Source organism: Camelus ferus, chromosome 18 (assembly GCF_009834535.1).
Source record: "Camelus ferus isolate YT-003-E chromosome 18, BCGSAC_Cfer_1.0, whole genome shotgun sequence".
Classification (NCBI taxonomy): domain Eukaryota; kingdom Metazoa; phylum Chordata; class Mammalia; order Artiodactyla; family Camelidae; genus Camelus; species Camelus ferus.
The window spans coordinates 14,686,507-14,699,892 of NC_045713.1; the positions used below are offsets into that span (position 1 = coordinate 14,686,507).

Genomic DNA, 13,386 nt, shown 5'->3' on the forward strand with positions numbered 1-13,386 from the left:
TCATTGTTATGTTTACTTTTTTTTCATTAACTGGTGCTGGGCTCCTCATTAAGCACTTAGTCGTTGTCTGACAGCTTCTCTGTGAACCAGACGATTGGGGAAGGCAGGCCCCGCCCTCTGGGGGATCTTGACCTTGAGTTCTCCCACAGCCACAGGCAGGGCAGAGGCACTTGCTGGGTGTTGGGGGGGAGGTGGGTAAGTTGGGTCATGGGAGCATCATCCATCCAAACACCTTGGGGACCTTGTGGCAAGACCCCTGGGCAGGGACCAGGACCATCTTGCTCCAGGAACCCCACCCTCTCTAGTCACTGCCCAGCAGCTGTTTAAGTTTTCCAGGTGTGCAGGGGGGTCCCCTGCATGATAACTGGGCAGGCCTGGCCAGACTTCCAAAGAAACAAGAGAATAACGTCAGGCAGCCAGTTTTGTCCCTTATTTTAAGGGGTAGAGTAGCCTTGAAATACAAAGTTGATAAAGGTCTGTTTTAATGTGGGCTTTAAGTGATGGTTTTTTCTTTTTCCCTCTAAGACTCAGGACAGAATTATATCATAAAATGTCCTTCTTTTGGTGTATTTTGTCCCAAAACAAAGCTTAGACCCACATATCCAAAAAGCAACAACAGAAAAAGAGCAACAGGCAGAAAGGAAGAACCAAAACTATTATTTGTAGATGGTATAATTTTTAACCACAAATTTTAACAGAACTGAGAAATTACTGAAAATTAAGAACATTCAGAGAAGTGGCCACCAGTTTTGCAAATATATAAGTAAAAATAACTTTCCTATTTAAAAACAATACCGACTAGAAAAATATAATGGAAAAAAAACTACTTACAATAACAAAATTGTGTAGAACTTACATGAAGAAAATTAGAAAAACTTACTCAGGATACAATACTCCCATCAATGGAAAGTATGTTTCTGGATGGGAAACCAAATTTGTAAAGGTAATTTTTCCTCAATAGTTTATAGGATTAATCTATTCCAATCAAAATACCAATGTAAAACCTTAGGAAAACTAAGAGCAAAACTGATCAAGAATCCTTAAAATCTCCCATCACTGGATCAGTCCCATGAAGGCACTGCTGGCCTTGCCTCTGGCAGATGTCAGAAGTCTGGGGATCAGGAGGTCAAAGAGAACAAATATCCCCTACAACGACAATACTGGAATCCTGTCTCTTGAGGGGTAATGTGAGCTAGCGACTGGAGACATAATTTCTAAAACTAGAACACTTTGCTTATGAGGTAGTGCCCACCCACTGCCAAAGGTCTGATGACCACTTAGATGGGAATGAAGCACACGGTAAATAAGGTTATTGACCAGCCATGGATCCAAGCCAACGTCCTGTCTTCCTCCTCCTCTTCAGGCTCTTGGGGCTCCCCTCCTAGCAGGTTTTCTTCTTGGCTCAACAGAGGAACAAGATTCGAAAGAGCTTTTCCAGGAGTGGGGCTGGGTGGCCAGGCCTGAGCACCCCGAATTTCTTTTGGCAAGGGAAAGGCATGAGAGAGCTGTTTGAGCAATTAATGGCTGAACAAAATACAGTATGAACATTAGATACTTCAATCATGTTGTGAAATGGATTTCTGTTAAGTTTTACTTTCCCCCACTAATTGCAAGTGTTATTGAAACTGATCTCTAGATCACCTACAAATGATAGAGTAAGTCTTTGACATTCAATTGCTGTATTTTCCTATATTCCAAAGTAAACACTCCCTTTTAACTCTCAAGCTTACTGGTGTCCTTAAAGGGTTACATGAACTGCTGTATAGAAGCTGTTGGCTTAACAAATCAGTAGTTTGGTTCTTTCAGGGGAACACAGTTCCAGAAAAGGACATGTGCATCATTTCTCAAGTGTGAACTCTTATGTGGGAGAAAAAATAGACGTATTTTCAGAACACTCTGTTCACCTTGAAGGTAAGCAGCTTCCAGACTCCTATTTCAAAGCCTTTCTTGGAAAAGGGATCCGTGGCCTGTACATAGTTGTATAAGTTCACAAAAGAAAGATCTTTAGTCCAAAAAGCCTGGTTGCTAACTGAGGTATAGCCCTTGAGGATTTTTTTTCCCTGTGAATTTTCTAAAGACTTGAGGTTTCAGCCAAGATGGGTATTTACCTATCTTTGGTTCTAGTGAGGTTTTGATATCTGTATTGTTTCAGATAGCCTGGGAATTCAGAATTCCTTATGGAACATTTCAAGCTGAGGCAGGACTATCCGACCTTTCCTGATCTCACTTCTGTTTTCGGGTCTTACATGCTGAGTGCGTTTTTTCATGCCGGGTACAGTTTGACAGACGACCAAATCTTCTCCCACATTTTTTACAACCATATGGCCTCTCAGCCTTATGACTCTGCAGATGAATCACAAATTCTTTGTTTTCTGGGAAGGTTTTCCCACATTCTGGACACTTAAATATCTTCTCCCTTACATGAATTCCTTCATGGCGACTCCGATGAGAATTCTGACGGAAGTTCTTCCCACACTGAGAACAAGAGTAAGGTTTCTCTCCTGTATGGATTCTCTCATGTTTATTAAGGTTTGTTTTATGATTGAAGCTTTTCCCACAATGACTACAGTCATAGGGTTTTTCTCCAGTGTGAGTCCTCTGGTGGGAAATAAGGTAAGAACTTTCGTTAAATTGTTTTCCACACAGTGGACAAGTATACCATCTTCTTGTTCTCCGATTTCGAGTAAGTGCAATCACACTGATATCCACGTATTTTGAGAGTTCCTCTAGTGGAGTATCATTTTCAATAGTAACTAAAAGATTTCTCATTTTCCTTTCCTTTGGAATGGACGTATTTAGTCTTTCCTCTTTTTGGTAATCTGGGGGTTGCTCAGAGACCACGGAACAATCCAATTCATCGTAATCTAAAGACTTTTCTCTACAATCTTCATTCTCTACAGGTTCCTTCTGAAGATCTTCACCCTCAGGATTACTGTCATTGACTGCTGAAACAGAGAGAATTTAATAACTTTTGAGGGGTATGACACCAGGTGGGGAAAAACAAGTCCAATTTCTCATGAAACTATTACCCTGAAAGTCAGAAATCTGAGCCCTGGCAGATAATTGCTATCAGTGCTTTCCCACTCTTGTTGAGGGTGGGATACGTGACTGATAAACCCTTCCACACCCCATATGCAAGCACACAGTCCTCTTTCTACTTTTCTTTAAAGAATTGAAATGAGTGGAACTATACTGCAAGATTTCATATGTTTTTTTTCTGAATGGCACTAATTACTCACTCACCAAGTTCATACTGACCTTATATTCTGTGTGGAGCATGGGGATGAGGACATGAATACTAAAGTGTGCCACTTATAATCTTTAGGAGGCTAATAAGTGAATGGTAAGAGTTACTTCCAGGTTTTCACCACATTTAATGTTACAATATTATAGTATTAGGTAACATTATAATATCCTATATAGTGAAAAACTGGAAACAATTAAAATAACCAAAAATAAAAGAGGCATAGTACATTCACACAATGGATTATTATTTGTACATTAAAGGATTATTAAAACTGACAAAAAATGAGACTATGGAAGACGTCAACAGTTGTCTTTTGGGGGGAGGAAGGAGAGTAGTGACTGGGCAGCGGCCCAAGAGGGATTTCTGGGGTGTTAAGAATAGTCAACTTTGGGTGTGGTTAGACAAATGTGTACATTTTGTGAAAATGTGAGCTTTACATTTATGATTTGTAGACTTTTCTGTATTTGTATTTCCCAAAAAAGTCTATAAAATAAGAGATTATAAAGACTAGGTGACAGAGTGGGAAAAAAAAGTATGCTGTGAACACACAGTGTGACAAGGGACTTGTCTGGCCAACTTACTGAGAATAAAGTAAAGGATTAAAGCAACCACTTAGATATGTGGTTGATCTTAAAGCTGGAATATGAATCTCTGCTGGATTTAGTAGATTCACACCAATAGATTTTCTTTTTAATTACTTCTTATAATTATTTCCTTAGGTTAATGAAAATGCTGTGTCAAAACATGTGCCAATTTTTATCACAGCTCTTGATATGAACTGCTATACTGCTTTCCAAAGAAGCTGTACAAATTTCAGTACAACTGTCAACATGTGGCTATCAATTTTACCTAATCTTGCCAGCATTAGATATAATTTTCAAATATTTAACAGATATAAAATGGTTTTTCAATGTAGCCTTATTTTACTCTTTGATTACTGCAAACCAGTAATTCATCTATTGGACTGAGACCCTTTATAAATTTAAGTAAATTTTATATATTACAAATTTTAGTCTTTTTGTCAGTCACTACTGATACATTTTTTTTCTTGGGCAGGATAATTAGGTTCATTCATTCATTCATTTATTTTTTATGGCAGTACTGGGGATTGAACCCAGGACCCAAATTGTTATATATTTTTGATATATTTTTTTAATCAAAGTCTTCCTCTATAATAACTCCACAACTTAAGATACACACACACACACACACACACATACATACGTATATGATCAATCTTTCAGAATCTGATAAATTTCTATTCTGTCCTGGCCCTTCTTTTATGAGTTATTTTTACAGTTAACTCTGACACATACGGAGTTCAGTATCACCGTGTTGTTTGCAACATGTCTAATATTGGTAAAACCAGCCATAATATCCACTTCTACCTTTTCACAAACTTGACTGTGTTTACAGTATAAATAAATTTGGAAGGCACTGATGCCTTTACATGATTCCCATTTAGACCTGTTTCTAATATTTAAGAATCTTCTATTAACCAATAAAACATCTCTAGTTTACTCCTACTTTATAGCCATTCTGAATGAGAGCTTTCATTATTGTGTGTGTACTTAAGCATGCTACTGATTGTTAAATATTTATCCCTATCGACCTACTTTAAAACTATTAAATATAATAATGTTTTTGTTGATCCTTTTAGATTTTCTAAGTACAAATCATATTTTGGTGCCTTTTCTTTTTAATATTCATTCTTCTTAACCCCTTTTTCTTATCTTCTTGCTTTAGAAAATCTAATTAATGATATTGATGGTGACAGCAGATTACATTATTCTCAGTTTAAAGGAATTACCATCAGTGTTTAATAAATGATTATAAGCATTAGGTTATATTTAAGAGCTAAATCTCTATTTTGAGAACTATTAACTGAAACTCAGAGGGGGAGGGTATAGCTCAAGTGGTAGAGCACATGCTTAGCATGCACAAGGTCCTGGGTTCAATCCCCAGTACCTCCTCTAAAAATAAATAAGTAAACCTAATTACCCTCCCCAAATAAAAATAAATGTAAGAAAGAAGAAAACTACAAAAAAAAAAAGAAAAGAAAAGAAACTCATATGATTTTTCTTATTTTCCTGAAAGAGTCAATGAAAATACAGTTGACACTTGAACAACATAGGTTTGAAATGCCTGGGTCTACTTATATGCAGATTCTTTCAACAGTAAATACTGCAGTACCACATAATCCAAGGTTGGTTCAATCTGCGGATGTAGAACCATGGATGTAGAGGAACAGCGGGTATGGCTATCCCTGCTGATTGCTGGTATCAACTATACTTAGATTTTTGACTGCTGGGAGGGTGGGCACCCCTCACCCCTACATTGTTCAAGGTCAACTGTAGTTTACATTCCTTAAGTGTACTAATTTTAAAAGTATTTTAGAAACTGACTATAACTCAATAAAAAAATAAAATTTATATTTAAAAAAGTATTTTAGTAAATATATTTATATGGCTCAAAAATCAGAACATGAAAGGTTATACACTGAGAAGCCTTACTCTAATCTCTGTCCCCATCCATTCTATTCATCCCCCAGACAGGTTCATTAATTTTTTTGTTCTCCCATTATTCCTTTAGGGAATACATTTTTCTTTTTCTCCCCCTTTCTTATATAAAAGGTAATACACTATGTATATTTCTGCTACTTGCCTTATTTCAGTCACTATAGTCCAGTGCAGAGAGATTATTGTGCTATGATGTGTGGAAACATACTATATTCAAACAGTCCCCTGCAGAAACACTTGGATTGTTTTCAACCTTGTGTTCTTACAAACAATACCACAATAAATAACCTTGTACCTTATTTTGAACATATGCTGTTGCTATTATCTGTAGCTCAGATTCCCAGAAGTGGGTCTGCTAGATCAAAAGGTAAATGCGCCTGTAACATGGGTAATTACAGATTCCCATACATAGGGACTGTACCACTCTGCCTGCCAACCAGCAATACACCTGTCTCCCAACAACCTCACCACCAATGTGTTGTTAAATTTCTGATTTGTATAAATCAGACAGATTTTTTAAAAAGGTAACTCAGTAAAGGTTTTATTTGCATTTCTAATTATGAGTAGGGCTGGGCGTCTTTTCATGTATTTAAGAGTAATTTGTATTTCTAAGAGAATCTGTTGGTCTTTCTCTTCCCAATTTCTAGGATCTCTAATAAATTAGGGAGATTAGGCTTTTGTCTGATAAGTTGCAAATATTTTCCCTTAATATACTGCATTTTATTTGCTCATATATTTGTTTATATTGTCATACGTAAGTTTTTTTTTTTTTAATGTGTTTACTTTATTGATCTTGTCTTTCAACACTTCTGGATTTTTCAGTCTTAGAAAAGTCTTCCTAGCCCATGGTTATATAGGAATTCACCCACATTCTTTAACTGTGTGTTTTTTAAAAAGCATTTAAAATCTTTGATCCACCTGGAGATTTTCTTGGTGTGCAAAGTAAGGTATGATTCACCAAATGGCCATTAAAAATGGCTACTAAGTTGTCCCAGTACCTTTTATTAAAAATCCCTCTTTACCTTGGTGATTGGAGATCCCAACTTTACCATAAACCAAATGTGTATCTGAAGCTATTTCTGGGCTTTTTATTCCATCCTATTGGTCTATCTACTCACATGCCAATACTATAACACTGTTTTCAAGGCAGGCTTTAGACACTGCTTTAAACCTGAGGGGCTAGAACCCTCCTCCTCCACTGCTCTTCTTTTTAATTTTCCTCATTACTTGTATTTATTTTTCCATTTGAATTGGAGATCAGATTGCCTAGTTCCAGGGGAAAAAATCCTACTGGTTTTGTTAAAGGGATTACACTGAACTCATAAATCAATTTAGAGAGAACTAACCTTTATGTTAAATCTTCCCAACCAAGAACATGTATTTCTTTCCATTCACTCAAATCTACTTCTATGTCCTTTAAAAGTATTTTAAAGTTCTCCTTATAATTTCTGCACAGTTCCTAAGCTTATTCCTAGGTGTTTAATCTTTTTTGTTCCTATTGTGTATCTTCTAAACAATTGTGTTTGCATATATGAAAGCTAATGATTTCCATATAATAATTTTACATCCCATTGTCTTACTGAATGCACATATTATTTGTAATAAGTTTTCAGAAATTCTCTAGGATTTCTCAGCTACACCATTATCATATGTAAATAAGCTGTAGTCTGAATTTTTCTCAAATTCTTATACAACTAATTTCTCATTTAACTGCACTGGCTAATACCTGAACCACAATATTAAATAGTGGCAGTGCTAGTGGGCTTCATTGTCGTACTCCTAATTCTAGTGGGTACACCTCTCAGTGTTTCCCATTAAAGATGATGCTGGCTGAAAGGATAAGTAGTCCATTAAGGAAGAATCCATTAGTTACTATTTTGTTATCTTTCTTATGAAGAAGGAGTTTGTATTTTGTCAATTATCTTTTCAGTAATTATGAAAATGATCATTGGATTCTTCTTTTTATTATAAGATGGACAGACTTAGAATAAAAAGATTTTCTATGACTAAATCATTTTTGCATTCCTGGAATAAATCTTATTTGGTCATGGCAATTTTTTTCCCCTTTGGGGGTAATTAGGCTTATTTACTTAAATGGAGGTACTGGGGATTGAACCCAGGACCTTGTGCATGCTAAGCACATGCTCTACCACTGAGCCATACCCTCCTGATCAAGGCAATTTTTACCAGGTTGTGATATCTTTGTTACATTAATTTCATAAAAAGAATCTGGAAGTTTTCCTTCTTTTTGTATACTGTGGAAGTCCTCACAGCATTTGAATTGTCTAATTTTTAAAGATTTACAAGAATCTTCTGTGAAACTGAGGCTGGTCCTTTTTCTTGTGTGTGGGACTAGGCTTTTTGAGTTTCAATTTCCTGTATGGAAATTGCTTTCTCTATTTGTATGTAAATCTTTCTACTTATTAGGTCCTTTATTTTTAATTTATGGATTTCTAAGTTTCTATTTATTAATATTTTGCTCCTGTTTTCCTTTCATATATCTTGTTGTTTTCCTAATTTTGAGTTAAAGGCTTAATTACTTTAATTTTTGTATATCAATATACATTTTTTATAGCCTTGAACAGTCTTCTGAGTACCACTTTAGATTGTATCATAGACTCTGACATGTAGTGTTTTCTAGAAAAATTATGCTATTTTAATTTGTATTTCTCCTTTGACCCAAGGTTACTTAATAGTTTCTAAATTTACAGGTAGAAAGAACTTACAAATTTTTCATTATTAACTTCTAGTTTGTACCGCACTGTGATAGATCCTAATGTATTATTTCTACTGTTTGGACTCTACTGATTCTTCCTTTATTGCAACAGTATATAGTCAATTTGTATCAATCCTGGAAAGATATATTCTTTTACCACAGTAGAAGACAAATAGAACTATAAGAACCATCTCACTGACAATTTAAGTGTTCTACATTTTTATTGTTTTCTTGTGGTTTATTTGGACTGAGACACAAATTCTGTCTTCCTCTGTCTGGCTCTCCTTTTGATTCCTGTCCTGAGGTTCATTCCCTTACACTTTTCCCTTTGCAAAGTGACCAAATATTACTATTCCAGCTACCAACTATATGCTGATTACTCCCAAATCTCTACATCCTTATGTCTGACCTCTAATCCCCACTGTCCAAGTGCCCAGAAAATAACCTTGTTTTATTTCCTCCATGGGCTGAATCTCATCTAAAATCAAAACTGTCTTCTTCCAAACTCTGCTCCTGGGTCCAAACCCTGCCATGGCCTTACCACAGCTCTCTATAGCTATAACTTAGAAGTTCTTAGAGGGTAGGAATGGAGCATTACATATTAGCATTATGTATTTTTTTTAACCTGCTGAATATCAACTCCAAAAGCCAACTCTGCCTGACACAAAACCAAATAGCATTTATTAAATGTTGGTGAATGACTCTAAGCTTAAATCACCAGCTGCAGAGTTTGGGCAAGGGAGGGGAAAGGTGAGGGTGAGGATTGGTTCTCAGGACCTCAATGTGCAGTGTTACTGGAGCTGTCAACATATCCACCAGTCACCCAAAATAAATTCTAGGTTTGCCTAAGGCTCAGGAAAAACTTAGTGTAATAAATTTGATCTGTTTACACTTTTCCTTAAAATAAAGAAAATATTTTTTTAAAAAAAGAAAGTATTACATAGAATAATCTGTGGGAAATTAACCAGGCCCAGTAGGTATGGCTACCCTGACTATGCACTGTAAGACAACTAGAGTTCAATAACCATGGATTTCTGTCACCCCAGGCAACTCAAAGAACTCCCTCTCTGCTCTATGTCAGCCTCAGAACCAGTCTTGAAGGCAAAGTAAAAAATACCAAGCACTCAGCAAAATGATTTTTGAGGGCTCCTGGCTCTAGAGTATAAGTATATTTCTAGAGAAAAGCTGAAGTATCTCTAAGCTGCTTCCAGATGAGTTCATATGTAGCACTGAGGACACTTATTAACCGTTACTGGGAAATGAGGACAAATGAAGAAGGCCCCAATTCACCAACCATACAGGAAATTCACAGACAAAATTATGAGAAATGCAGCAAGGAGGCAGTATAGCTCTGGGCCAAGACTGCAAGCTCTGATGTTAGATCCCCTGAGTTCAAATACCCACTCCACAACCTACTGTGTGACCTTTAGCAAATTTCTTTGCTGATCTCTGCTTCAGTTCCATCATCTATAAAATAGTAATAATTCCTATGCCCCACAGTACTATCGTGAGAATTACATGAGATAATAAATGCATGCAAAGTACTTAGACTAGTGTATATTGGCATACAAGTGCTTAGTAAGTGCTAGATATTATTTCCATTGAAAATGATGTTTTCTCTTATACTAGTACATACTTCACAGCTATTGAACATCAAAAAAAAAAAAAAAGACATAAAAGAATTAGTCATACGTCCAATGAAAACACAAATGTAAAATGCACCTGTTGAGAGAATACTACTGGATGCAGAAAATGGATTTGGAAACAGTATGCCTGCAATTTCTGTGTGTTTAAATGTTTGATGTTAGTACATAGGTCTCAGGTCTTGCTTACCAAGAGAAGTCCCCTCCACCCTTGCTGCCCCCAAGATACAGGTAAAATGGCCTCTCACAGCTGGAGAATGCTCTGTTTCATAGAATACAACAAAAATTAAACATGCGTGTGATTATGTACTTAGCTGGTGTGAACAGTGCCTCAAAAATGTCTGAGATGAAACAGAACATGCTTTTCCCAGTCTTCAACCTTAACACACAAGGGATTTGATTTCTTACCTAGTAACATCATCTCCCCAATATTGTCTTCTTCCATCTCTGAGGTGGGCTGCTGAACAGGATCCAGGCTAACACATTCTTCTTGGGAGTGAAATACATTCAAATCCTCAAAGACTACCAGCTCCTGAAAGAGCAAAGGCCCCCTTCCTCTTAGTAACAGAGGTTCCTTGACAGCCCTCCTGTTAAGAAAGACTGAGACCCAAAGATCAGGGAACAGATGGCAAAAGGGATTTCTAAGTCCCATGCAGACAGGATAGCCAGGCTGAGAGGAGCCAGAGGAAAAACAGAAGACAAATGTCCAAGGAGGCAGTGAAAAATGAGTCCAATCTCCCTGCTGACTCCCAAGAGTGTGTTTTTATATATGGGAGGGCTATAAAAGCAGAGGAGACAATGCAGTCAAACAGTGAACAGGAAAACTGAACCCACCTCAGGCTCAGCTTTCAAACACAGAGACACTGTCTCCTGTTTCTGCTGGATTCCTTCTCTGGGTACAAGCTTCACTAAGGGACGAGGTTGCACTGGGGAAAGAGGAAGCTGTAGTAAATAGAAAAGTCAGTAACTCTAATATGGCAACTCTACCCACACCTTGAAGCCAGGCTGTCCTCATTCCTTTGGCAGGTAACTCATGGCTTTTTATGCTCTTATGAGCCATCAGAGGTCAAGCCACAAACTACAGGGTCTTGAACCTAAATGGGGTCTCCTCATTATGAAAAGGATGATCCCCCTAAGCACCTTTTAAAATTCCCACTGCTACTAAAAGGAAGGCTGGGGAAAGGTAAAGGCTGAAGATGTCCATAGCAAGCACAAAATTTCCAAAAATTCCACATGAGCTGAAGTCAATTCAATAATTTATCCACATTTCTTTATCCTGGAAAGATACTCCCCACCCCTAAAAATATTCGGGTAAAACTAACACTACAGAAAAGATGCGCGCTGATCATTCTATGGCTTTACACTTACTCAGCAAACCACTCAAGCTCCAGCTTGAGAACAAAAATACTCCCTCTCCTTGGCATGCTGACTTATTAAAATCAACTCCTTTTTCCAATACCCACCATCCTAACTTGAATTCATTACTAACATGGAAGCCTATCTCAGTCCCCAGTAGCATCCCCTTCTCTTCGAGTGAAACAGTGTGTGCTTCTTACCTCTATTCTGAAGGTTTGAGCTCACATCCTTCATAATAACCAAGGTCTCCTTGACTTTCTGACTGGGCTGGACCAGGCTTGGCTTGGGCAAGAAGGTGAGGAAGTGCTCCAGAACTAGCTGATGGATGGTCTTGGGCCCACTAGTAGCATCTCGAAGTAGGTCCTGGCCCAGCTTGGAGTTGGGAGGAACCCTCAGTATAAAGGACCGCTTTGGCTTTGGGGGCATAGGAACCACTTTAGCAGCCATCGTGTCTTGAAATCACACGCCACCCTTGTTTCTGCAGAGCTTCAAGAGCCACCTCTGACTGGAGGAAACCTGTCAGACAGCCACACTGCAGATGAGAGAAACCATGGGTCAGACTGGGCATGCCTGCACTCCAATGTGTGTCTTAGGTAGTGAGGCCACAGAAGATCCAAATCCGAAGGGACAGACAAGCTGGGGTAGGGAACTCAAAACTGAAAGGAAGATGCCTCAATCTTATACTCTTAGCAAGGCCCGAAAGGAATATCCTGAGACTGAAAGCCAAAAGATGGCCAAACCTCAAGGGCCAAACAGAAGGGAGCACAGGCAGCCGGCAGAAGATCAAGGGCCATCTTCCTGAGAGAACTCCACTGGGAAGAATGGCTTAACCCATGCTGGTAGAAAAAACAATGGTCTAGAAGGCAGGAAATCTGCGGTCCAATACAGAGAGCATCTGCTTAAGAAGTCAGCTTGGCCACTAAATCTGGCCTCACTGCATCTCTTCAACCGCCGGTCCCTGGGATGCCATTCGGGGTGGGGAGGGGGCAGTTGATGGCTCAAGGAGCAAACGCAAGGCTGCATCAGGTGTCTACATGTGGCTTGCTGAGTCCTTTCTGCCCTCAAAGCCCCTTAAGAGAGGCAGGGAACAGCACAGTAGGGCCCACCGGGCCAGGCCCACTCTGGAGCCTCTCCCACTGGCCAAGGGGCATCTTCACCGCTGGCGGCATCGCCTGGGGCGTGCCCCAGCTACCAATCCAGCCAGGCTCCTCCAGCAACGGACTACACTCCGCTTCCCGGAGCCCGCTCAGCCTGGTTCCCGCCCTCCCGGAGTCCCTCACCTCTTGAGGTTCTGTCGCCTCGGGGCGCTCGTTGGGGACAGACCAGAGACCCAGACTCGGGGAGAGACCAGGAAACTAGGCTCGAGAGGCCAAGCCCACCTCTCGCCCTTCGGAGTGTCCTCACAGGCAGCCGGCGACTATTGGTGTGCGCCGCCGTCAGTTGGGGAAGACGGCAGGGACGCGGTGCCTTCTGGGAGGAGGAGCGCGTCGGCAGCCGTGACGTCACGCCCGGTGCCTCGTTTCCGGTGCGGAAGCTTGGTCTCCTCGTTTTGAGCGGACTGTCTGCGCTTGAGAAGGCGAGGCTCGGAGCCGGCAGGTGGAGCTTTCAGGACCTCAGGGAGGCCAGGTTGGCGGCAGCCGCTCTCCCTTTGGCTGTACTTGGGAGATGGAAAGCAGAAGGCTGGCTTCAGCCCTCCGTGACCGGCTGGCACAATTCCAGGTACGGACTGTCTAAATCCTGTGGTTGCTGGGAAAGGTAGTTCGGAAGCAAACAGCCAATGGGAGATCGCCAGGCGAAGAGATTGGGGCGGGGGCAGGGCTGGGGCTCGACCGGAAGCGGGCTATTTCACGGACCGGAAGGGCTGCAAGAGGCTACCGCAATTTCCGCTGCAGCATCAGAGGTCGA

General features: G+C 39.8%; 2 protein-coding genes across 3 annotated transcripts in view; one reads left to right on the forward strand and one right to left on the reverse strand.

The window, feature by feature from the left end:
• Positions 1–492: 492 nt before the first annotated feature.
• ZNF200 (zinc finger protein 200) lies at positions 493–12,918 on the reverse strand. 2 transcript variants are annotated; one of them, XM_006179685.3, is made up of 5 exons: positions 12,762–12,918; positions 11,682–12,013; positions 10,960–11,051; positions 10,534–10,657; positions 493–2,942 (listed from the first exon to the last, which is right to left on the reverse strand). In XM_006179685.3, the coding sequence occupies exons 2-5, from the start codon at positions 11,926–11,928 to the stop codon at positions 2,224–2,226; spliced, it is 1,182 nt and encodes a 393-aa protein (XP_006179747.1). In that variant the 5' UTR covers positions 11,929–12,013; positions 12,762–12,918; the 3' UTR covers positions 493–2,223. The 2 variants fall into 2 exon arrangements, with proteins under 2 accessions (XP_006179747.1, XP_006179748.1); XM_006179686.3 differs by having other exon boundaries at positions 495–2,945; positions 12,762–12,916.
• A 119-nt stretch (positions 12,919–13,037) lies between these two features.
• Positions 13,038–13,386, forward strand: part of ZNF263 (zinc finger protein 263) — a 39,185-nt gene continuing 38,836 nt past the window's right edge. Inside the window, exon 1 of the mRNA XM_032461089.1 lies at positions 13,038–13,200. The gene's annotated coding sequence lies outside the window, so the exon portion shown is untranslated. The remainder of the gene's footprint in view (positions 13,201–13,386) is intronic.